General features: G+C 34.1%; 1 protein-coding gene across 1 annotated transcript; it reads right to left on the bottom strand.

Moving 5' to 3' along the window:
• Positions 1-10,447: 10,447 nt before the first annotated feature.
• Positions 10,448-13,646, bottom strand: LOC143609501 (putative WRKY transcription factor 7). The gene is made up of 3 exons (XM_077084240.1): positions 13,006-13,646; positions 12,801-12,926; positions 10,448-10,831 (listed from the first exon to the last, which is right to left on the bottom strand). Exons 1-3 carry the CDS (start codon positions 13,629-13,631, stop codon positions 10,669-10,671), a joined length of 915 nt encoding a protein of 304 aa, XP_076940355.1. The 5' UTR covers positions 13,632-13,646; the 3' UTR covers positions 10,448-10,668.
• Positions 13,647-25,923: the final 12,277 nt, after the last annotated feature.

Here is a 25,923-nt window from a genome sequence, read left to right as displayed (position 1 = left end):
GACTCGTGTGGATCTTAGTACAGCTTACCACCCGCAAACAGATGGTCAAACCGAGAGAACCATCCAAACCTTGGAAGACATGCTCCGTTCTTGCATAATCGAGTTTGGAGGAAATTGGGATGATCACTTACCTCTCATTGAATTTTCCTATAACAATAGCTACCATACTAGCATCAAATGTGCTCCTTTTGAGGTTTTGTATGGTAGGAAATGTCGAACACCCGTATGCTGGACCGAGATTGGTGACTCGCAAGTTATTGGTCCTGAAATCATCCAAGCAACCTCCGATAAGATTGCCATCATTCAAGAAAGACTTAAGGCTGCTCGTGACCGACAAAATAGTTATGCCGACAATCGAAGGAAACCACTTGAGTTTCAAGTTGGCGACCAAGTCTTACTCAAAGTTTCCCCCTGGAAAGGTGTTGTCCGATTTGGGAAAAAGGGAAAACTCGCTCCTAGGTATGTTGGACCTTTTAAGATTCTTGAAAGGATTGGTCCAGTGGCATACAAACTCAAACTACCTCAGGAATTGTGTGGTATTCATGACACTTTCCATGTTTCTAACCTCAAGAAATGCTTAGCCGATGACACTCAGCCTATTTCCTTTGATGATATTCGCATTGATGATAAACTTCACTTTGTTGAGGAACCTATCGAAATCGTGGATCGTGATGTCAAGAAACTCAAGCGAAGTCGAATCCGTCTAGTAAAAGTGAAGTGGAACTACAAGCAAGGACCCGAGTTTACTTGGGAACTTGAAGATCAAATGAAACAGAAATACCCTCATCTTTTTCAATCCAAAGCAGTTTCCACTATTTAATTTCGGGACGAAATTCCCTTAAGTGGGGGAGACTGTAACATCTATGGATTTTTCTTGCAAAAACGCTAGTCTTTTGTGCTCTTATTAATTTCATCGTTTACATTTATTAGTGTTGAATTATGTGTCATTTATTGAATAACATTTTCTTTATATGCTTAATTATATGATCCTATGTTCATTTCATCATAACCGTGCTTAATCATTAATATAACACGTTGAACCGGAATGCCTAGATTAATATTTTATAACATGTAACAAAATATTTTGTTATTATTATTTTTATCCTAAGTATTTAAATTAATCATTTGATTTAAAAAGAGAACATTCTAGAAACTTCTATCTTAAACCTGTTTCTTAAATTTTACATTATCTAATTTATTTAATTTGAAAAAAAAAAGAAAAAAAAAAGTTAAATTAAAAAAAAAGTGCCGTGCACTTTCTCACATGCACACATATCTTTTTTTTATTATTATTATCATTATCATTTTGTTTATAATTATTATAATTATAATTATCATTAAGTTATCTTTTGATCTTTAAATAAGTTTTATCTCTATCGCAATCATATTCAAACCTTAACTTTTGGCCTATAAATAGAGCCCCTCCTTCTCATATTTTTTTTCACACCAAATCTCATTCTCTCTAAGCATAATCAAGTAAGTTTTATATGTTTTCTTAGTTGTTCTTCATATATCTTTGATTTTGATTTTGTTCTTTTGAATTTCTTTTAGTTTGTTCCTATGTTCTTGAGTTTTCTTTTGAATCTTCATAATTGTTCATATACTCTCACCATGATCATCATAAATTGTTAATAAACCCTTACTTTTGCTCTAAAAGATTATGATGATCATGTTATTCCAAGAAATCATAATTGTTTTCTCATAATCTTGGATTAAATTATAATTTTTCCATAAACAACTATGAATATTCTTATGATCTTCAAAAAAAAAAAAACTCATAAAGTTATCATAACTAAAAATTATACTTACATAATTGGTCCTTATACTTTCATAAATGTCAATAAATATCCTAAATTATAATATTTACACTTTGAATCCTACACTTTCTTAAATGCCAATAAACACCCAAACTATATGATATTACACTTTTAACCTCGTACTTTATTATTTATGAAAACCATTCTAAAACATTTTGAGTTAGTATACAAATAGAGTATAAACCGGGTATGTATGTATCTGACAAGCAAACGGTTCTGTCTAAGGCAAGAGTGGCGTAAATAATCCCATTGGACCCGTGACTCTTACCTGGGAACCAACTTGCTGGAGGTCATGCTCTTGGTTTAGAACATTCTAGTATGCGACACTCTAACTAATTTAAAAATCAAACTTAATCTAGGGCATCCCGTAACCGGTTCAACAAACTCTTGCTCGTGTTCGTGTTCATCCGTCAAGCAAGGTGAGTTCATAGCCCCTTTTCATGCTTTTAAACGTTTTATACTTCGGGGTGGAAACATGCAACTTATTTATTCTACGTTTTATACATGCTATTTGATTCAAGCTTTATTTCATTATATTCGTTATGTGTAATCATTACAAGGGTATACTTAATCGCATGTACAACCATTAACTTGTTAAGCCCGTGGTAGTATGATGATAGATCTATCGGCCCGACCCGCCCACTCAGGCCTCGGGTAGAGGCTTGCGTGTTCAGAATCCGACGATCGTTAAACATTAAACATAATAGTCTAATCGTGGATTAGACGACTCGCTAAACGTGTCAGAGGTTTGGTTGTAATCACTAAAGTATACAAAGTAACTTAACACATATGGAATGTTTTCAACATAAAACTTATTTTTTTCAAAACCTATGTTCTCACAAACTATTTTTAGTTGACAATCTCGCATGTTTTTCAGGTGATGGAAATTAAGTTATGAAGATTCTTGAAGTTTCATATTGGGCATGGGTCAGACTTAGAAGTTGAATGAATAAAGTGCTATGTCATATTTTCTATTTGGATTATATTTGAATAATTCGTTGGTTTCTTTTAATAGGAGTTTTTACATTTAATACCATGTGCATGATTTCAATCTACGCACGCTCCGGCGTTTCCGCCTTCGGCTGGGGGGTGTGACAAAAATGACCTCTGAATCTCACGTTTTTATTTAAATTTTGACTCCGTTATGTTGAAATTCTTTTTCTTTAACGTCTTTAACGTGTCATTAAAAAAATATGTGGTTTGTTCATAAAACCATAGTGAGTGGCAGTTCATATTTTTTATTTTAAGGCCAAATTATATTTAAAAAACAAAATAAAAGAACTCCTGCAAGAAGACAGAGCCCAACAGCAAAGAAGGAACAATACAAAGGCAATGAAACAAGATACAAAGGAACAATACAGTTATAATGAAAAATTAATAAAATTAAAATGACACCATTTCTCCCGATCTATACCCGCTTTCTTGTTTCTGTGATGAATCCAAAGGAAGGAGATTCTTTTGATATCATTTACCAACTTTTGGTAAGACCTAGCGTTAACTGTGACTCTAAGATGTCTTTTACCGAGAGTCGCCCTCCAAGACTCGGGATCTTAACCCATGATTGAATCAAGGATCATACCAAATTGGCCCATTTACATTTCACTATCTCGCCATTACATGTACAGAGTTCTTTGGTTGCTCTCCACATAACACACACTTGCATCAATTAAGTTAATTACATGTATCTACAAAATAAATAAATATTTAGCCGGCCCAACCAAGACGTCCAACCTTTTTCTTCTTCTAAACTTTAGTTAGCGGCTCGTTCGGAATATGTTGTTAAATATATTCGTATCGTATCGGATTGAATCAAATCGTAAACCACCATAGCAGATATCATATTTTTTTTTATTTCTTATTAAAAAATTAATAAAATAGAAATGAAATTATGAAGTATGGGAGAAGGTATGGGAGTGGTATTAGCCACTTGGGCCTAAATAATCGTGCTCATGTTACTTTCGTTTTGTTTTCTTTCCAACTATTAAAATATATATTTGAGAATTGTGTGCTCAAAGAGAGACGGTGGCCAATTGGATCAAACCGATCTATCCCGAACTGATCCAATCACGACGACCAAATTGATAACCTTCATGCATTTTATTTTATTCTATGATATGCATTTTGAGTGAATTTCTATATTGTGATAGTTATATTATTTTAACGTTTATTATACTAACATGTGGGTTCACGTGTCTATACTATCAGATTGATTCATCTGGATAAGAGTTGCGGGTCAAATTGTTAGCCATTGTTTTTGAAAAAGATAAACCAAAGTGGGTAAGTTGGTTGGTTGGTTGGTTGAATCCTAACTACATATTGTTTCTTCGGTTCAAAATCATTTGTTCGTATCTGAAATGTTTCAGATGTTAAAAGATAGTTTATAAATAGTATACGTATGCATAACTGCATATATCTAAAATAAAAAAAGTAATAAGAAACCGGTCGAATTAGTTTCAATGATTTATTCCAAATTTCAAACGACTGTTTTTAACAATATAAAACTCAAACTGATTAGTTTTTTTATAGCCATTTCAGTCAGTTTTAATGGTTTATAACTTCAATACACGAGTCCATTTGAACTATATACGTTATTAATTTCATACATCAAGCTTATACATCTTCAATGATCACATCAATTTTGAAATAGAAAATGAAATTCCACTTGTCACGTTCATTATATATGTGTTATGTTGGAGACTTGGATCATATGTTTTAGCCATTAGGCGAGAAATATAATATACTATCATGTTTAAAAGTAAATTTGAAATCAGGTTATGTTGGCCTGCTGGGGTAGTTGATTAAAGCCATTCGTTGAACTCAATGCACTATTATGAGATTGAAAGACGAGGGCGGTAGATATTTTGGTAAATTTTAATATTTTTTTAATCAATTTTCTCATCATTATATACACATAAAATTAAATATATGTAGTTAAGTAATACTAAAATGTTTTCAGTAGAGTATGTGTTGCATTTAATGTTATGTTATTTTTGTTAGAAAAGTAAATACTGATAGTCAAATATGCATAGGGGTGCAGTATTGTTATGCCCCCCCCCCCCCCTCTCCCTCTTACCAGTTTTTTTTTCTCACTAGTGTAAAGTTACTTGTTTTCGTCTGAAAATTTTGACAACCCCGTACGTGTTTTCGTCTAAGCCTTGCCGAATATGCATGTCAACTATAGCTAAGTTAAAAAACTAAGTGAGTCGATGTTTACTATTATTTCACTAAGGGCAAGGCGTAGTGGATGCAGGTTGGGCTCGACCTCACCGGGACACCACCCCCGCATTCTTGGGCTCAAGAAAACGATTTCGAACGGGGCAGCCTTGTCGATCGCCCTGATGGTCTTGTGACAGTCATATGACCGCCGTTCAAAGATAATTAAAATCCAATCTATAAATTAACCAACCAATTAACATTTTTTTTCACACAAATTCATCCTTTATTCTCTCTATTTACCCTTAAGCATCTTATTTTCTATAGCGAAGAAACAGAGAGCCAGTAGTTCTTGTAATCCCGAATCAAATCAACAAGTGCCGCCTCAAATTTGGGTCTTATGCACAACAAATACCGCCCTAATAACTCCACCAACACCAATCCTGGACCAATCTCCAGGATTTTTCGAAGTCAATTTTTTCCCGTACAACCGCTTTGCAAACCCTCCACTCTACCAACACCAATAATTATACTAACGCCCACACCCACACCCACACCCAAGCTACTCTAACTACCGCCTACACCAAGAGTCAGATGAATGCAACAACAACGAAGAGTCGGATAATATAATAAACGAAGAATCAAACGAATCATCGGAGCCGGCCCCATGAAATGTAGAAAAAATGATAGGGAAACAGAATGTGAAACCATGCTTCGAGATTGAAAAAGTCACGTTAGCTAGGGCTTAGGTCGCAATATCGGAGGACCCGAAAGATGGAAATCAACAAAAACACGACTCGTTTTGGGAAACAATCCTTGACCATCTAGCCGCGCAACTTGATTCAACCGAACGTACCGTCCATCAAATTAATTCAAAATGAAAAGATTTGCATCAAAAAGTGAACAAATTCAACGACATCTTCAACGGGTCGACAAAATGATCAGGACAAGAAGGATTTCATCATGGCGTCACTATCCGAGTTTAGGAAAGAAATTGCCAAAATAGGTATTCCTTATACAGAGGCATGAGAGCATTCCCAATGGGTTCTTCATACCTATCTCCATTTCTAAAATTTAGAAAAATCAACTAAATAACCACTCTAACCCATTCTCTATCTCTAAACTCCATCTCTAAATTTTAGTGAAATGGTATAGGAAGCCTCCAAATTTAAAGTGTAAACACAACACCCCATTTCCAACTACCATTCTATAAATATATATTAAAAATCAATTTATATTGAAAATGATAATAAGACAAAATAGTTAGAGTTAAGATTATAAATGGAAGAAAGAGAAAAAATAATAAAAAAAGAATATAGAGATGGGAATGGAGAATGGGTTGGGGAAGGTTTTTAAAAAACGATGCATAAATTAAAAAAGTTGTGTGTTTTAGTTAAATTTTAAAGATGGAGATAGAGAACCCATTGGGAATGCACTGAGAGGTTGTTAGGACTCGTATGACATGGAGCCCCATTCCAAAAATGGGAGCTGACTTTATGATGACCTAATTGTCAAACGAACAAAGACACCAGCTTCAAACATGTTTACAACTTCTTCGGACGCCAAATATCTAAACATCAACATCAACTTGGGCCTCTATGATAATGAAGACCCATTCCCAAAAGAGCCGAAAAGACCAACCCACAAAGAGAAAAAAAAATGCATCATCAAGCAGCAATCCAAACGTGGTAGAAGTCATAACTGACTTCACAAGGAAAGGGTGACCATGCTTGACTCGAATGAGCCAAAGATAAAATAAACAGGAAGTTAACCAAAGAAAAATCGCTAAAAACAAAGCCGCGCAACTCGGTTTTTTAAAAATGGAAAACCGAACCGAAACCGAAAATTCGGTTTTTCAAAAAAGCAAAAAATAAAACCGTCGGTTAATGCTTCAGTTCGGTTTTTTCGGTTAATTCAGTTTCGGTTCAGTTAATTCGGTTTCTTGGTCACCCCTACTCTCTTGGGAGGCATAAGTCATAACCCTCTCCGAGTCTATGCATTGGACCTATTTTAGAAGAACTTAAATAATTGTCATAAAAACTATACCTTTCAAATATTATTTTCGTTTATACTTTTACCCAACATTTACATTCCACATCACAGAATTCCATTAGTTGTTTAACTTTAAATTTAAATGTTTATTTGATTTATTTTACAATAATTAAATAACTTTTTGCCTTCTTACTTTCTTCAATTCGTCAGCTAATAACTTGAACCGTATCATTAGATGTAATGGGCCAGAACCCAGAACAACCCAGAACCGTATAAGGATAACTATTAAGCGGATCGAAAATTGGTGGGTCAGTCTTGGTTTCAAACGGGTCTTGCAGGTCGGGTATGTCGGGCTTTGAAGTTGGACTGTTTAATCAATTGTGGGCCATCGGGCCGCTTTGTTTATTCCGGTTGCAAATGACACAAAACAATTTGTTTATTTGAGCTGCAAATAAACCAGCAAAATCCCAAAAAGCCCAAAGAAAATCTATTGGGCTGCAAAAAACTGTATGAAATGCAAATACAGAAATACTACAAATCCTGCGAAATCCATAAATTCTTTCAAATAACCAATGTTTGTAGAACCTTCAACAGACAATTAAAAATCCACGGTATAAAAAAATTCAAAACCATTAAAAAATCAGTTTTCAAATTTCAACAATATTTATGAAGGATATGATCTTTGTTTCACATATGGATGAGGCTTAGATTTGAACAACGAATACAAAGTTTGAAGATAAGGAAGATAAATCTTAGAGTTTAAATTAAATGGTTAATTTATTGTTAAGAGTTGATTGTTGGAGTTAGAGATAGGGTATAAAGTTTATTTTATTATGTGTTTGAGTATTATTAGGAATTAGAGTTAGAGTATGAAACAAGTTAAGGTTTGTATAATCTGTAAACGTTTAGTGGGTCAATAAAATGTGTAGTTAGGTTGCAGTGTGAAGGGCTTTGACCCAAACGGATGGCGGAAGGAGAGAATGAGTACGGTGCGAACTATGTCGCTTAGACGACAGATCGATCCGACCAACCATTTTGTGGAGACGTTTGTGGATACAAGAATCAGGATACAAGGCCGTGAGTGTTGGCGAATGATTTGAATTCATGGTTATCAAATTCCCTGCCTAAATCACAGTGAAACTTTTTTATTTTCCGATTAAATTGTGTATGAATTAATTGGTGAAATTTGGGAAATGTGGTGAATGTATCTGATTTATATTTAAGGGGATATACCCATACAAAATGTGTACAATTATCTATTAAAACCTTATAATACTCGTACCCAGACTTATTCAAACCGATGAAGTCTAAATATTACAATCCAATAAATCAAAAGGTGCAAAAGTAACTAATTTCGAATCAGAAAAAGGTAATCATTTGTACTTTGGACAATTGACAAGCATAACCAGAACTACTGATACTAGACTCATTACTAGAAACAGAAAAACGAGAATGAGCCAAATGTATAAATGGGTTGCATAGATGTCCAGGGGGTATGGATCATGGAAGACCCTTGAAGGCTTCTACTGTTGGGTTATGAAGGTCTTTGGGCTGGTTTTATTAGGAGGCCCGGCTTTGGTTTCTAATTGTGTTAACCCTAATCATGCTTATTATATATATATATATCACATCATGTAATTGTAATATTTGTTCTGAGCTAATAAGAAAACCTAGTTGCAGCCTGTGGACGTAGGTCCCCTCGCGGGGACCGAACCACGTTTAATTCTTGTGTTGTTTATATTTTCGTTTATGCGTGTTTATCGTTGTGCATATGTGTGTTGTATCGCTTACGTGCGCCACTTTGCCAAGGAAATACGATTGGGGTTCATCTCATGGAGTGTTGGTGTGGCATGTATTGGGATAACAGAGACAGTGGGAGTTAGGCATAGTCGACTTGGTAGGCTGCATGGAGGTGGGGACATTTGAAGAGTCGATGTCAAAAGGTTTGGAATTTTGCTTCTGAGAATGTATCCGGGGTTGATGCATTAGGACCCAGTGAAGGCAGTGAAGACTCTTGGGTTCAAGATTCTTGTATGCTTTATTTCTTGTTACTCACTTCAATGAAGCATTGTTGAATCTTTTAGTTTAAGACTTTTGGAAGATACGATTTTCGTATCATCGGAAGAAGTGAACCAACTTTCGAGTTATAAGGTCTTGGCTCGCTGAATCGGGTATAGCTAAGGGGTTTCAGTTTGCAGACATGAAGCCTAGAGCCACAGGGATGTCAGCTTTAGCGTATTCGAGGTCTGAACATGTCCGGGGTTTTGATAATAGTGGAAGCATGCGGTGTGTTCTAGGTTCGTTTCCAAAGGGACGCTGGGTTCGGAAGACCGGGAATTCGAATGTGAAAATATCTCCTGGTAGAGTCTGCTTATTTGGAGAGTGTTTATCATCTGGAAGTCTTTGGAGCTGGCAGTGTGAGTAAGTGAGGGCCGGTTAAGATTGAGGATGAGTCATAGCAGGTTTTGCCATGGCTGGGTCGTGATGACCGGATTGGAGCTCTCAGGAGCTTCAATGGGCCCTTCAGGTAACTGATGAGAAAGGCTGCTGCAACTAGGGTGGATTGGTAGAAATTTTAGTTTGTTCCTAGAGAACTGGAGGCTTGAAGAACTTCTATTGTTGAAGTTTTAGCTTGTTCTTGGAATTGGAGGCTGGTAGATTTCTGTTACTGAAGATTACTTACGTTACTGGATGATTGTGATTGTTATTTGCTTGGATGGCAGGCTGGAGTTTATCGCAAGGCCTTCAAGTGGGAGATTGTTGGGTTATGAAGGCCTTTGGGCCGATTTTATTAGGAGGCCCGACTTTGGTTTCTAATTGTGTTAACCCTAATCATGCTTATTATATATATATTCCATCATGTAATTGTAATATTTGTTCTGAGCTAATAAGAAAACCTAGTTGCAGCCCATGGACGTAGGTCCCCTCGCGGGGACCGAACCACGTTAAATTCTTGTGTTGTTTATATTTTCGTTTATGCGTGTTTATCGTTGTGCATTGTGTGTTGTATCGCTTCCGCGTACCGCTTTGTTCCTAACATCTACGTGGCAGGCTCCCTCCTTCAAGGGTGACGGAGGAACATCACGCCGCCGCCAAATGGTCACGCGTGAAATGATGAGAATGAGGGTGGTTATGCACATCCTTTGAAGGATGGTGGAGGGCAATCTAATGAGATTTTTTTCCTTTTCTTTATATTATTAAACAATAAAATAGTAGAGAATGATGGAAAAGAAGGGAGTGAACTATAGCACCAGTTGAGTAGCGAGGTTGAATGATGATGAAAAAGCTGAGTTGACTTTGAGACGGTGCAGACATGATGAATGATGGAAAGTAAGAAGAATAACCCATAACACATGGTTTTAGAGTAAAAGACTAATGTAATATAAAAGTAAAGTTAAAATGTGTGACTTGTAAAGAAAAAAAAATAACAAATCAATACCATGATAGCTTTAAATTATAAAATAAACTATAAGTTATTAAAAACCAAAACTAAACTTGATTCAATTCTCACCCAATCCACAAACTCTTACATCACCTTCCATAAATTTTACATGTGTTTTTCATCTTTCAACTTCAAACACCAAACAAAGGGTATAAAGATAATGACATGCAAGCTTCCTTGTTGACATTTGGTCCCTTTTAACAAACACCTCTTCACAACTTAAGGGTTAGAAAATTTAATCTTTAAACATGTTGACAACGAAATTCAAGAAGATTCAAAAATTATGGTTACGGGCGAGTCCTTCAAATCGAGGGAATGACTGTGCTCACTTTCATAAGTCACTATAAGCATCGACGGATCATCTAAAGCTCTTTCAACATGTTTTCTTGCTGGACACCCTCTGACGCTGCTACACTTGTAATAACCCCTATAATACCAAATAAAATTAATTATATTAAATGAGGTACACTAGATAAACCATAAACAGTGAAAAATATTTTAAAATGGAGAATCAAAGCCATCCCATTGTTTTATAGAAAAGTCAGAGTTGACTTTCTAGATACCATTGACTTTTTGTCTTTATTTTAATCGGTTGGTGCGTAAGTTTTGTACCAAATATTATTGTGACCGAAGATATATATTATTAGACCTTCAAGTTAAGACTATTTAAATACATAATATTTAAAAGTCCAAGCAACTCGCATTGAAAACCTAACCATTAGTCAATCCTTTTAACTTTTGGGCCGGCTCCATTATCCTAAGCTAATGAAAATAATAATAAACTGATAACAAAACTATCCCGAGTTATGACTCGGTGAGTTGGCCAATAAACGAGTGAGAATCACTGAGTTCACGGGTTCATAAACTTGAACCCACCCAACTATCCGAATCAAATAAACTCGGCCGGTTTTAAATAAATGCGGCCCTACTCATGATTCGGCTTTAATTATTTACTAATGTATATACGGTTTGAAACTCATAAATAATCGTGCAAAGTAGACTGTCCATTTGAAAATCGGTATCGTTTACTACTTGAAATTCATATGTAGTGTTTGGTATAAAGGAATGAAGGTATCATTCCAAAGGAATTGAATTAAATATGTTTGGTTGTCCTGCATAAATGAAATGAATAATTCCAAAGAAATGCAATTCCTTCCATTTAAAGATTTTTCATTCCTTGAGATTGGGGTAGCGTTTGGTATGCAGGAATGACAGTAGGAATGAAATGATTCATTACGTGGGAATGAAAAAAGTGATGTTTGGTTGCTCAATGGAATGGAATCATCCATTACACATGGAATCTCATTTCATCAAAATCATTCCTTCCAATCCCCTTTTTTTTTCATTTCATTCCTCCTTCACTCTACTTTCTCAACAACACTACCACCTAACAACCACCATCACCACCACCATTGGCACCACCACCAACTCCGCCGACACCACCACCGCTGCCGCCACCATCGCCACCGCCACCACCATTTTTGTCGCCGGAGCTACCACTATCGCCATTGTAGGTTTTTTTTTTTTGTTAAAAAGTATTTTCAGATATGAGTGTTTTTATTATTTCTATTTCATTTCTATAAATTTTTTGGATACCAAACAATAAAAATTAATAATTGATTTCATTTCTATAGGTTAACCAAACAATACAAAGGAATAGTAATGATCCATTTCATTCCCTTGTCTATTCAATTCATTCTCCCATTTCATTCCGCCTTCATTCCATTACCTCTAACCAAACATACCCTGGGTGTTTTTTTTTTCATTCCTTCAAGGAATGAAATGAAAAAAGTACAATAATAATAATAATTAATATTATTTTCTTATTTTATTATCAGTATTATTTTTTCTATTACAATATAATTATTATCATTATTTTTTTTATCGAGGCTACTTTTCTATTATAATATAAATATTATTGTCATAATTATAATTATAATTATAAGTTTATTTATATTATTATATCATTGTTATGTTGTTTTCTCTATTAATTGATGAAAATAGTATGTATGTAGTTTACTATTTAAAAAAAAATAATATAAAGTGATGATTAATTTCATTCCTATATGGTAACCAAACAAGACAATGGAAATGAAATTCCTTTGTTCATTCCATTACCTCGCTCATTCCATTCCATTCCCTTATTCATTCCATTACGGCATTGCCTTATACCAAACAGACCCATAATCTCTCTTTATATAATGTTCACTATATTTATTATTATTTACTTTTTATTATTTTAGTAATATAAAGTTATGACTTCTAAACCTTCAAACCGCTAAAACCGAATCATACAGTTTTCTAAAACACTAACTTCCCTTTGGTCAAAAATTTCGTTAAAACCGAGCAAATCGGACTTTAAACAACCCTAACACAAACTAGCAACAAGGCATTACCTTGGATGTGGTGAGCCTTTGATCGGCTTTTGACCGTACTTCCTCCATGAATAATCGTCCGGTGGTATATCCGCCATTTTCAGGCTTATTGCCGGCACTCTCACAACCCTCTTCATCCTTGTTTTCCTAAAAATAATAAAATTTACAATTTAAAATCCCCATTATATAAAAAAAATAAAATTAGGGCCGGACCTGAGTTCCGTACCGTTTTTTAGAACAATGGCAACGACCGGAAGAACTGGTGCACTTTGCATGAGAATCATTAACGGAATCACACTTCCGTTTAAACGATGACGTCGACAGATTAGGGTTTCCAGCAGAAGAAACCTGAGACAGATTCGTGATCTGAAACCCAGAAGACATCGACGGCTGTAAACCATCGGTATCTCCGGTCAACGACGACATAAACGAAGTCGCCGGAGATGCCACGGCGACTGCAGCTCCGGCGAAATTTATAGTAGTCGCCGGAGTTGTCGTCATCCGGTTCTGAACCGGAGACGGAGAAAACACTTTCTCTGCCACCGCCGGAACTGTTACCGGCGCCGGTGCCGGCAAATTCGCCGGAGAAATTATCGGTTTTTTGTGTACTGTGACAGGCGGATTTGAAACTGAAACGGGTCCTCGCCGGAATCTGGCGTGGCCGGTGGAAGTCTGGTTGAGGAGTGAGATGAATTTCTTGAATTTGGTGACGGCGATATCGGCGACGGCGACGTAATCGGTGGCGGTGGAGTACGACGGTGTACGGTGGGGATGGGTGGAGAGTAAGGTAACTAGTTTCTCGAGGCTCTGGAGGCCGGCTGTGGCGGCGTCCCGGACGGCGATGTCTTCCATATTGTTAGCGCCGGTGCCGGAGTTTAGGTATGAATTCATGAGCTCAACACGAGCCATTAATAATAATAAGCAGAGAATAAATGATGGTTTAATTTGAGGAAAGTCAAAGAGTTGATGCGGTGGGTGTTGTCTGGTGGAATTACGGGTTTGCCCCTGTACGACTATTTGTGGTCAAAGAGTTGGGCCAATGGTGGGATTACTTGTGTAAAATGACAGGGTTTTATGTTTTTAAGGAGAAGACTGCAGGAACGGTCATGATTGAATAATAGTCAAACACCGTGTCGCCATCGTTAGATTTATTTAAATAATTTCTTTTTTAGAGGCCAGATTTAATTAAGAAATACAAAGGAACTAAGCAAGAAGCCGATGAAGCACAAGAGAGAGATCAAAATTAAAAGATTGTTATATCTGCGTGCCTTCTCATTCATTTACAATTCTCTTTAAATAGAATAGAGGAGGAGACATGTTCCAATACCAATACAAATATAGAAAAGATAATAAGATAAATCAAATACAAATATAAACTAATCTATCTTTGATATATATCTTCTTGCATATCTTAATCTTCTAATACAAAATAAGCTACAAACTAGCAACGAGCATCACTTGTAAAGTAAAAAATGAAATAAATATAAATTTGCATCACAATTCTCGGGTTATTTTTACTCTTTTCTATCTATTATCCACACAAAGAAAGGGATAAGTTTTAACGTTACTCACCATCATTATAATCGAATACCTTCTTTATTTAAAAATCAGTTAATTCCTTCTTTTCCAAATTAACCAAAGAAATATCATCGTAAGCGATTGTATAATGGCTACCTTCCCTTCCCCACATAATTTAGCATGTGTTCTAGGATCTCTTGCATTGAACTGAAACAACTTTTAGTTGGTAGATTCACCCACACCATAATAATCGCCACAAGTAATTGTTTAACAGCAATCAACCAAGAGATGAGAAGATGTTCTCAAAGAAATCCCTCATAAGCCACATGTTAAGTACACAATGGTTATATTTTGGATGCTATTGCCGTATGTGCCGTAATACGATTCAATAAAGCCTTCCAAATAAAGCAATTCGCTTTGATCCGCATCCATTTATTCCAACAATTGAACTTTCGCCGATTGTTCACCGTGTCAATGTCACACCCCAATCCAGGGCCTAAGAGTGTGATCATCAGTTGGTACCTGTTTTGTAAATATATCAGAGTAGCGGGTTTATTTTAGCGGAAGTCTTTAAATATTAAAATATTAATTTACATTATCAAAACTACTCGGGAATTAAACAACCGAGTTTCAGTTTTACAAAACCGTGATATTAATAATACAAGGATTTGTAATATTCAAAAACGAGCCATCTCGAGCGATCTTCTATGACTCTAATCCTTGTATACCATCTATCGTCATCTAATTACCTGCAAGGGTGGAAAAACACGTCAGCTATATGCTGGTGAAACGTTGACTCGATAAAACATTTATAACAGTCGTTAAATACAAACATAGTTTTCTGTTCACAATCTCAGCAGGAATGCCTATCCATTCCCGGGATTTGTACCACTGCCCTACACACACAATTCAAAGGTTCCCCGAGTACATAGCCCCTGTTCGAAGACAACCTTCCCCTAGACTATGTAACCCTGATGGAGAACTGGTTATGACTGACTTGGTTTTGTATGCCAATTATCAGTTATGTTTGGATCCAGACACATGTGTATTCGGTCTGAGTTGCTTTTTATTATCTATTTTGTATTATAACGATTTTAGAGATTATATCTTTTGCAAACATTTATCAGACTCTTTGTAATAAACAACCTGTCTATTACAAGAGTAAAATCAGTTCAGACATTAAAAGGTTAACGTGTTCACCTTATATTATCAGTAGGAAATATCAACCTCTTTGGCTTCAGTATGTTATTAACCTATATTCATAATAAGTATGCATAAGTACCTAGTTGGTATTTTTCAGTAGACTTTAAGTCTGTTTCAGTTTCAGCAGACTCGAGGTCTGGTCAGCATACTTGAAGTCTGATTAGATTCAGTAGACTCGAGGTCTGATCAGCAGACTTGAAGTCTGACCTAACCTTAGTATAGTTATAGTCGTTTTATGAAAATACTTTGAATTTACATATGACGTTTGTGTGACATTCGTCAATTTCGAGTCTTGTTTGTATTCGTTTTTGTATTTGTTTATTATGTAAACCGACCCGATTTGTAAACCGAAGCTTATGTTATAATCAAAATGATGGATTTATGTTACAATATTGTTTCACACTTGTTGGGTCTTGAAAACATTCTATTTTTATTTTTATTTTTATTTATTTATTTATTATTTATTTATTTATTTATTTATCTATTTTTTTTTGTTGTTTTGTGTTTTTGTCTTGATCCATTTTGCATGAAATCTCTTGTGTCTCACACCCATATTTGACCACCAACATTACCCTATATACACAACACCTTTCCTCTTCATTTTCCCTTGCTACAACTCAAAAAAAATAAAAAAAAAAACTCTCTCAAACATCAAAGATTCAAGGTTATCTTCTTAAGTGTTCTTGAAGGTTTTTAGTCTTTCATCTTAATTAGTTTATGTAGTCTTATTAATACTTGTTTATGGTTGTGCAACATATATATAATATACACCTCTTGTTTTCCTTTGGTAGTTACTTCTCTGATTCCGGTCGGTGAGGTTTCGGACCTCATAAGGCAAGGCTTCATGGAGGACTTCGTGTCCTTGATATATATACATCTATATAACTTGTTCATACATATTAATCTTGCTTATTTTAGTTTGTTGGTCATGTTTACAAGTTCCATGGTTATGGGTTTTTAAGAGTCTATGCTTCGGTTTAACCGTAAATAGCTCTAAACCGTAAACCGAACTTTGTTACTAGTTTTGTTAAATAATTGTTTAAACATACTTATTGTTAGATCTGAGTTTCTAAAATCATTTATACAAATTCTATGGTTATGGGTTTGTAGAATCTTACCTCGGTCTTAACCCGAAACACGATCCGAACCGAAAACCGAACTTTTGTTTAAAGACTTTATTGTTAACTTTTGGTATTTTTTATTTGTACATTATTATACAAGTTCTTTAGTGTTTGGACATGTGGAAACCATCTATGAACTTGTTGTGAGATGAAAACCGAACCAAACCGATTCTTATTCGCTTAAGACACACAAGTGTGTTTTTTTTAGCCATCAAGACTTGTATATTTCTTTAAAAATAGTTACAAATTGATTTTTAAATATTTTCTTAAGTACTTGGAAATGTTGGATCCAACTTGATCTCATAACAAAGTTTGGACCGACAAAACCGAACACTCGCTTAACGTGCCTTGTTAGTTCTAAAACAATGGAACTACATACTTGGTTAAGTCTTATTAAATTTTATTGAGTTATCTCATAACATTCAATATTTTGGAAAGTTGACTTTGGGTTTGACCAATTATCAAGACCCGAACCGACAACCCGAACACTCGATAAAAAAAACCCGTTTTAGTATCTTTATTCCAAAGAGATTTGCATTCTTGCATTTTATCCACCTTATTACTTAATATAGGTTGAGTAAATATTAAGGTTAGATACTTTAACCCGGTTTCGAGCAAACTTACATTTTTAAAGGGTTATAATTAAAAATTCTTAAATAGTTACATTTTAAAACCTTGAACTTTAAATATTTATATTTCTCAACATTTATTTTGTTTAAAGACCTTCAAGACAACCTTTCTAAATTCAAGACTTCTTTTCTTTTTAGGCATTGTGCGTTAAACTCGTCGTTCCGACAAATCTCCAAATTATCATCTTTCAAGTTTACTACTTGAAGGTGAGTACTTCATACCCCATTTTCCATCTTTTATTTTGGGGGTGACCTTTCATACTTATTCAATAAAATGCTTTATATTTGAATCTTAAACCACAAACGTAGTTGTATACTTTACCTAAATAATTGCTCGATTTGGTGTTCTATGCTTATATGCCTATGTGTTTATCGCTTTTGGTTAGTGGAACTATAAAATCCTAGACTATTTGGCATCCCCTTATAGCAAGGTGTCGTTAACGTAATGCAATTAACGATAACTATAAAATCCTAGACTATTTGGCATCCCCTTATAGCTAGGTGTCGCTAATGTGTTTAGCGATATCTATTTATCCAAATTACCACTTTTATTTATCGTTTCGTATGCAAGTTTTGTGGCTATCTTTATTATATACTAATATGATTAAACTTATGAATTGCTCACTGTAACACCCCGACCAAAGGCGGATTATACATCGGGGCGCCACATATTGTTTCATTACTCGTGACACTATTGGGTGTCAATATTTAATAAATACATTCATTCGCGCACGCGCAGGGTAAACACAAGATAACATAAATCATCATAAATCAATATATTATAAATCATAATATTCGAACAGCAATAACTTGTCTTGATACATTTTAATCTAGGTCCAAAATAAAGAAAACTTCCTATGTGTCCACAAGCTCCAAAACAGCTACTGCAAACCTGAACATGTGTTAAAATAAACGTCAAACACTTGCGTGTTGGTGAGAAATCAAGTTTAATACAATACATAGATAACAATAAATCTGCGCGCAACACGTGTATGTCTGGTGTTTAACAAGGGTGCAATCAGATTGTGATCAAGCCTAAATAGATCATAGCTCATAGTTCATAGTTCAATCCGTGCTCCCAATTGAGCACAAAAACGAGAAAACATCTGTGCAAGTGTAAACAAAGAAAACCGTAAACGATAGGTCTCCCGTGTTCATCTAATGGATTGAACTATGAACTATGAGCTATGATCTATCTAGGCTTGATCACAATCTGATTGCACCCTTGTTAAACACCAGACATACACGTGTTGCGCGCAGATTTATTGATCTATGTATTGTATTAAACTTGATTTCTCACCAACACGCAAGTGTTTGACGTTTATTTTAACACATGTTCAGGTTTGCAGTAGCTGTTTTGGAGCTTGTGGACACATAGGAAGTTTTCTTTATTTTGGACCTAGATTAAAATGTATCAAGACAAGTTTTTGCTGTTCGAATATTATGGTTTATAATATATTGATTTATGATGATTTATGTTATCTTATGTTTACTTTGCGCTGTGCGCGAATGAATGTATTTATTAAATATTGACACCCAATAGTGTCACGAGTAATGAAACAATATGTGGCGCCCCGATGTATAATCCGCCTTTGGTCGGGGTGTTACACCTACCTTTTTCTTGAATTGTGTGATTCTCCGTCGCGTAGCACGATGGAGTTAGTCAGGAGATCATCGTGTACCGCGATGGATCTCAAAACTCAAAATTTTCATTTTCAGTCCTTTAACTTTCAGAATTTACACTTTTAGTCCTTTAACTTATAATTTCGACATTTTTAACCCAAAACTAGATGGGGTATTTTCAAGGTATTACAGTCAATCTCCTATCTTAGACATTTAACATGGAAAAAATTAACAATGTTATCCATACCTTTCACAACTAAGCGTCCAAAGACATCAATAGCTGCCAGTTGAGGTCACGAGTTTGCAAATTTCCATCTACATGAGTTCATGATTCGATTTTGGGTTTTTTTTTTCCAACATGGTATGCAGATTTTGGGACGTCAGCCTAACTTGCCTCGGATTCAGGTACTTTCTCTTTCCCTTTGTCATCATCTCCTATTAAACATATTTTCGTTGGAATCGCTATTCAATTCCAGTTTACGGGCCTGGTAAGACAAGCTACAACCTACCCAGTCGGGCCTGGTAAGACAAGCTGTTAATTCAGATTTTAAGTATTTAATGAATATAAAAAAAAAATTGTTCAATTTTTTATTTTAATAGTTGACGCCAACGACCAAGAAATAAAAAACATAACATAGATAATTTTTATTTAACACAATAAAAAATTATATTTTAAGTTGGATGATGCATGTGCTAAATGCACATGGATTACAAAGTAGTTTTTAAGAGCATTCACGTTGAGTCTCTATTTATATCTCTATCACTATAATTACACTAGAAAACATTATTCTTTTAATATTTTGTTTATTTTTCAAAAATCTTCCATACTCAACTCTCTTTATCTCTATTTTTATCTTACTAACAAACACTTATTTAATTATTTTTCATCATTTTAAACACTCAACAAAAACAGTTTGTTGGATACGAGCCTCTAAATATACAAGTGTATTTTAGTTTTCTATAAATGTTTTTCTATTACAGAAAATCCAATGTAATAGTGTTTTAATTTTTTTTTCTTTCTATATTATGTAAAAAGTATGGATATAGGATTCTAATATGAATGCTTTAAGAAGATTTACATAGCAAAAGTTATATACCAAATCTGTCAACTTATCTAAAGTTCAAAAGTTGAAATAAGCATATATTAGTTAGTATAGACACAAATCAATCCAAGTATACAAATCAGTCCAAGTATAAATGTAACAGAAGAAGAAACTACCAAATCCCTTTGACCACATCAAAACATATACTTAGGCATATGACTAATCCGTAGATTTCAAAGTCATGTGAGAGTGAAACTAGTAAAATCAACCTTTTAAAACAAAAATAGCAGTTAAAATTTGGGCCTTTGAAATTTTGAGCTCTGGCTCAGCTTACTCTGTCTCAAGTTCAATTAGTAATTAAAATTGTTAACCGTTTTCAAGTTGGTTTCAACGTTTAACTAGTACTTAAGTGACATTCCAACTTTCAACCGTTTTCAAGTTGGCCACATGGTATGAGAAATAAGGGTCGGGTTAAACGCACATCCTTCCTTTGTTAGACATACACCTCATTTGAACTTTCATTCCCCTTAACATTTAATTGACATGTTCGTGTCTTTCATTTTATTTTATTTTATAATTCTCTCAAAATATCAAATTAAAACTATTAAATTTTTATTTTTATTTTATGGTCTTTTAATATCTTTTTATTATCGATTTTATTATTTTATTTTTGTAAAATTTTATTAAAAATTTATTTATTTTTTGCATGTGTATACTTTCTTTAGCTAGTTTTTTTTAATAAATAGAAAACAATTTGAATGTTTTTGTTAGGTTCGGTACATGAAATTAATGTTACATAAAAAAAGAGCTAAATTTGTTTATCAAGCTTGTTATTTAACCCTTTTATTTAAAAAAACAAAAAAATATGATTTTTTTATAAAAGAATGTAAACTATATCTTTTTTTAAACACTCCCCAAAAAGATTAAGACAAATAAAAAACAAGTAAAACAATGTTTTTTGAATAAGAATTTTTTTTCCTAAATAAGAATTTTTTTAATGTTTTTTAATGTACATAAAAATATAAATAAAAAGAAAAAATTTTAATTAAAAATAGAAAATGCTTTTTAAAAATAATAATGATAATAAAAGATAACAAAATGACAAAAGAAAAGTCTGAATTGTATTAATGTAAACTAGAAGGGGGTATGTTTAGTAAAAACGAATGAGAGGGGGTACGTTTAGTAGCACCCGGGAAATAAGCAAAGTAGCCAAGTCTCGAACTGTATATATTACTTGAAAATATAAAGACGAGCAATTTCTTAGGTTTGCTGGTTTGAATCGTAGCCTGAACTGTTTTGACCCAAAATGTCACACCCCGACCAAAGGCGGCGGAACATGCCGAGGTGTAACGATTGTCCATAAGCACATGACACTAATTAAAGTGACAATATTTAATAAACTCATTTCATTTCACAACATCGAAAATGTCACATAACAATTATCCATAAAATAACCATGAACAAGATATCACAAAATATGGTAAATTGATATTGTTCATTTTTACTAATATCACAAAATATGTCTTTGATGTCGTTTTCTTCACAGTCATAAATCAACCAAGATGCAAACCTGCAACATTTCATAAAATAAAGTTTGTCAACACAAAGGTCGGTGAGCAATTCATAAGTTTAATCATATTAGTATATAATAAAGATAGCCACAAAACTTGCATACGAAATGATAAATAAAAGTGGTAATTTGGATAAATAGATATCGCTAAACACATTAGCGACACCTAGCTATAAGGGGATGCCAAATAGTCTAGGATTTTATAGTTATCGTTAATTGCATTACGTTAACGACACCTTGCTATAAGGGGATGCCAAATAGTCTAGGATTTTATAGTTCCACCAACCAAAAGCGATAAACACATAGGCATATAAGCATAGAACACCAAATCGAGCAATTATTTAGGTAAAGTATACAACTACGTTTGTGGTTTAAGATTCAAATATAAAGCATTTTGTTGAATAAGTATGAAAGGTCACCCCCAAAATAAAAGATGGAAAATGGGGTATGAAGTACCCACCTTCAAGTAGTAAACTTGAAAGATGATAATTTGGAGATTTGTCGGAACGACGAGTTTAACGCACAATGCCTAAAAAGAAAAGAAGTCTTGAATTTAGAAAGGTTGTCTTGAAGGTCTTTAAACAAAATAAATGTTGAGAAATGTAAATAATTAAAGTTCAAGGTTTAAAATGTGACTATTTAAGAATTTATAATAATAACCCTTTAAAAATGTAAGTTTGCTCGAAACCGGGTTAAAGTATCTAACCTTAATATTTACTCAACCTATGTTAAGTAATAAGGTGGATAAAATGCAAGAATGCAAATCTCTTTGGAATAAAGATACTAAAACGGGTTTTTTTTATCGAGTGTTCGGGTTGTCGGTTCGGGTCTTGATAATTGGTCAAACCCAAAGTCAACTTTCCAAAATATTGAATGTTATGAGATAACTCAATAAAATTTAATAAAACTTAACCAAGTATGTAGTTCCATTGTTTTAGAACTAACAACGCACGTTAAGCGAGTGTTCGGTTTTGTCGGTCCAAACTTTGTTATGAGATCAAGTTGGATACAACATTTCCAAGTACTTAAGAAAATATTTAAAAATCAATTTGTAACTATTTTTAAAGAAATATACAAGTCTTGATGGCTAAAAAAAAACACACTTGTGTGTCTTAAGCGAGCAAGAATCGATTTGGTTCGGTTTCCATCTTACAACAAGTTCATAGATGGTTTCCACATGTCCAGACACTAAATAACTTGTATAATAATGTACAAATAAAAAAATACCAAAAGTTAACAATAAAGTCTTTAAACAAAAGTTCGGTTTTCGGTTCGGATCGTGTTTCGAGTTAAGACCGAGGTAAGATTCTACAAACCCATAACCATAGAATTTGTAAAAATGATTTTAGAAACTCAGATCTAACACTAAGTATGTTTAAACAAACAAAACTAGTAACAAAGTTTGGTTTACGGTTTAGAGCTATTTACGGTTAAACCGAAGCATAGACTCTTAAAAACCCATAACCATGGAACTTGTAAACATGACCAACAAACTAAAATAAGCAAGATTAATATGTATGAACAAGTTATATAGATGTATATATATCAAGGACACGAAGTCCTCCATGAAGCCTTGCCTTATGGGGTCCGAAACCTCACCGACCGGAATCGGATAAGTAACTACCAAAGGTAAACAGGGGGTGTATATTATATATATGTTGCACAACCATAAACAAGTATTAATAAGGCTACATAAACTAATTAAGATGAAAGACCAAAATCCTTCAAGAACACTTAAGAAGATAACCTTGAATCTTTGATGTTTAAGAGAGTTTTTTTTTTTTTTGAGTTGTAGCAAGGGAAAATGAAGAGGAAATGTGGTGTATATATAGGGTAATGTTGGTGGTCAAATATGGGTGTGAGACACAAGAGTTTTCATGTAAAATGGATCAAGACAAAAACACAAAACAACAAAAAAATAAATAAATAAAAATAAAAATAGGATGTTTTCAAGACCCAACAAGTGTGAAACAATATTGTAACATAAATCCATTATTTTGATTATAACATAAGCTTCGGTTTACAAATCGGGTCGGTTTACATAATAAACAAATACAAAAACGAATACAAACAAGACCCGAAATTGATGAATGTCACACAAAATATAGGCATGACAATTTGGGTGGGTCGGGTTATGGTTTAAAACAGGTTCTAAGCAAACTGAGGTTAGGTTAAATGCAAGTTCTAAGCAAAACAAGTTCATAAAATTTATATACGTCAAAACGGTTTTGACCAAATTGGAGTCGGGTCTACGGGGTGACTTGATTCGTTTAGGAAAAATACTCAAAAATAGGTTTTTAATTAAATTATTAAACAAACAATTCAAACAAAATTACCTCCATCACCCCAGGGCCGACCTAAGTATTTTGAAGGCATAAAACGAGAGAATATTTGGGAGCCTCTTTAAAAGAATATATATATATATATATATATATATATATATATCAACTTGTTTAAAAAGAAAAATTACAAATGACTGTCAGTAAAACTAAATAATTTATAATTAATTTTTCTAAAAATGTGTGTGATTTATTACAAATAATACAAATTCAAGGTATGTATGTAACAACTTAAAATGTGTGTGTATATATAACAACTTAAAATGTGTGTGTATATATAACAACTTAAAATGTAAAAGTTTCGGTGTGCTGTGTTGTATGAATTAAATGTCAAACAAATTGAAAATAATGGCCCCATGAGATCCGAAACACCAGTGGAGAAGAAATATAATAAACAAATAGCAAAATGAAAATGCACCATTGAGAGAATCGAACGGTGGTAAAAAGAAAGACCTTGAACCGCTAGCAAACAAAAGCACGTTAACCTCTGGCTGAATATTTGATGTTTTCTAAATAAATTGTATAGTTACTAATATGTTTTCTTTTATACATATATACATATATAAACTTCTAACTTTATCTTTGCTAGGACTTTACTTTTGTTAACTGTTGGGCCGGTATTGCATCACCCTACCCCACACACACCAAAACTCTTCAAATAAGGGATGAGCATTTGGTATTTAATACCGGTATCATACCGGTACTAAAATCGGTATCGATTTGGTACCGTCGGTACCGAATCGGTACCAAAGTTTTTTGTACCGGTACCGGTACGGTACGGTACCGTACCGGTATTTCCCGAATTTTTACCTTCAATACCGGTACCGTACCGGTACCGTACCGGTACCGGTACCAAACCGAATATTTCAGTACCGGTACCAAAATTTGGCGATTTTCGGGATCGGTATTTTCGGTACCGGTACCGGTCGGTATCGGTACGATACCGAACTTATCCCTACTTCAAACAGGCCTTCGTTCATTATTTGTTCGGCACCAACTCCTCTTACAAAATTACCTCTACCACCCATAACGTTTAAGCCTTTTCATAATTCCTTAATAATTAATTGCCTTTTAAATATGCAAGTAATGAAGTAAACATAAGAATAAAACAAATATATATTTAAATTTTTTAGAAACTAAACATTTAACTTATAAAGTTTTAATCTGTACATCTAAATGATCTAAATTCTAACATCCAAGATGAGAAGTCGACGCAACTTAGATAACTTTATACGTTTTTATAATCATAATGCACCGGGCGTATCTAATGGGCAACAGATCCTATTTGAGTTATGCACTTAAATGACTTAATCTACCCATCTGAAGCAGCCCAGTATTATATACATGTATACTGATGTACTATTGTACTTGATCTCCTGCCCATAAAGCTCAAAACCAATAAAACTAGCCCAACTAATCAGCCCAATTAAATAAGCCCAAAAATCTAAAGCCTAATAGAATCAACTGAGTGAAATACTTGAATTACCCCAACTAATAGGGTTATAATTTCTTGAGTTTCTTTTTGGAGTAATTGCAAACAATGGCAGCCCGGAAGGGCGTCAAACAACATTGGTAGGGATGGCCGAGGGGCACACATCACACATGGATGGTGGTGGCGCCCTCTACGTTAATTCACAATGGGCAGCCTTGTTCATATTTTCTAAACCGGTCTAGATGTAAAATTATAACCACACAAATACCATCCAAAATCCGGTCGGTCTCAAATATCCATAATTTGAGAACCAATCCAAACCCTAAATGATCTAAATAGTAAATCCTAAAACCAAACCCAATTTTTTTAAGCAAGTCACAAATTACTTTCTACTACAGCTGATCAAATTATGAGTCTTATAGTTGATAATGCATGATCATTTTCAGGTGGTGATTTTACCAATTTAAACAGACAATTAAACAATGAAATAAATGTACTAGATATACATTTCAATATGGTAAAATCAGTATTAAATAATGATACCATCCATGTTGTTTGAACTTCGAAGCTTTCATCCTGATTGTGTTAATTAAGTTTGATATGGTTAGCTTATAGTACTGGTGTTACAAGATTGAATGTCACTCCACATGATACAAATATCAATAA

Source organism: Bidens hawaiensis, unplaced genomic scaffold (assembly GCF_021521415.1).
Source record: "Bidens hawaiensis isolate Kalapana, Puna unplaced genomic scaffold, B.hawaiensis_p1.1 tig00419715_1, whole genome shotgun sequence".
Lineage (NCBI taxonomy): Eukaryota > Viridiplantae > Streptophyta > Magnoliopsida > Asterales > Asteraceae > Bidens > Bidens hawaiensis.
The sequence above is the reverse complement of the archived record's forward strand: the minus strand, read 5'-3'. Positions and strand labels throughout refer to the sequence as shown.

Coding starts and splice junctions, on each gene's coding strand:
- LOC143609501 (XM_077084240.1), bottom strand. CDS start 13,631: ATGGAAGACATCGCCGTCCGGGACGCCGCCACAGCCGGCCTCCAGAGC. Junction 12,927..13,005: donor TGCCATTGTTCTAAAAAACG/GTACGGAACTCA, acceptor TATTATTTTTAG/GAAAACAAGGATGAAGAGGG. Junction 10,832..12,800: donor AAAGGCTCACCACATCCAAG/GTAATGCCTTGT, acceptor TTGGTATTATAG/GGGTTATTACAAGTGTAGCA.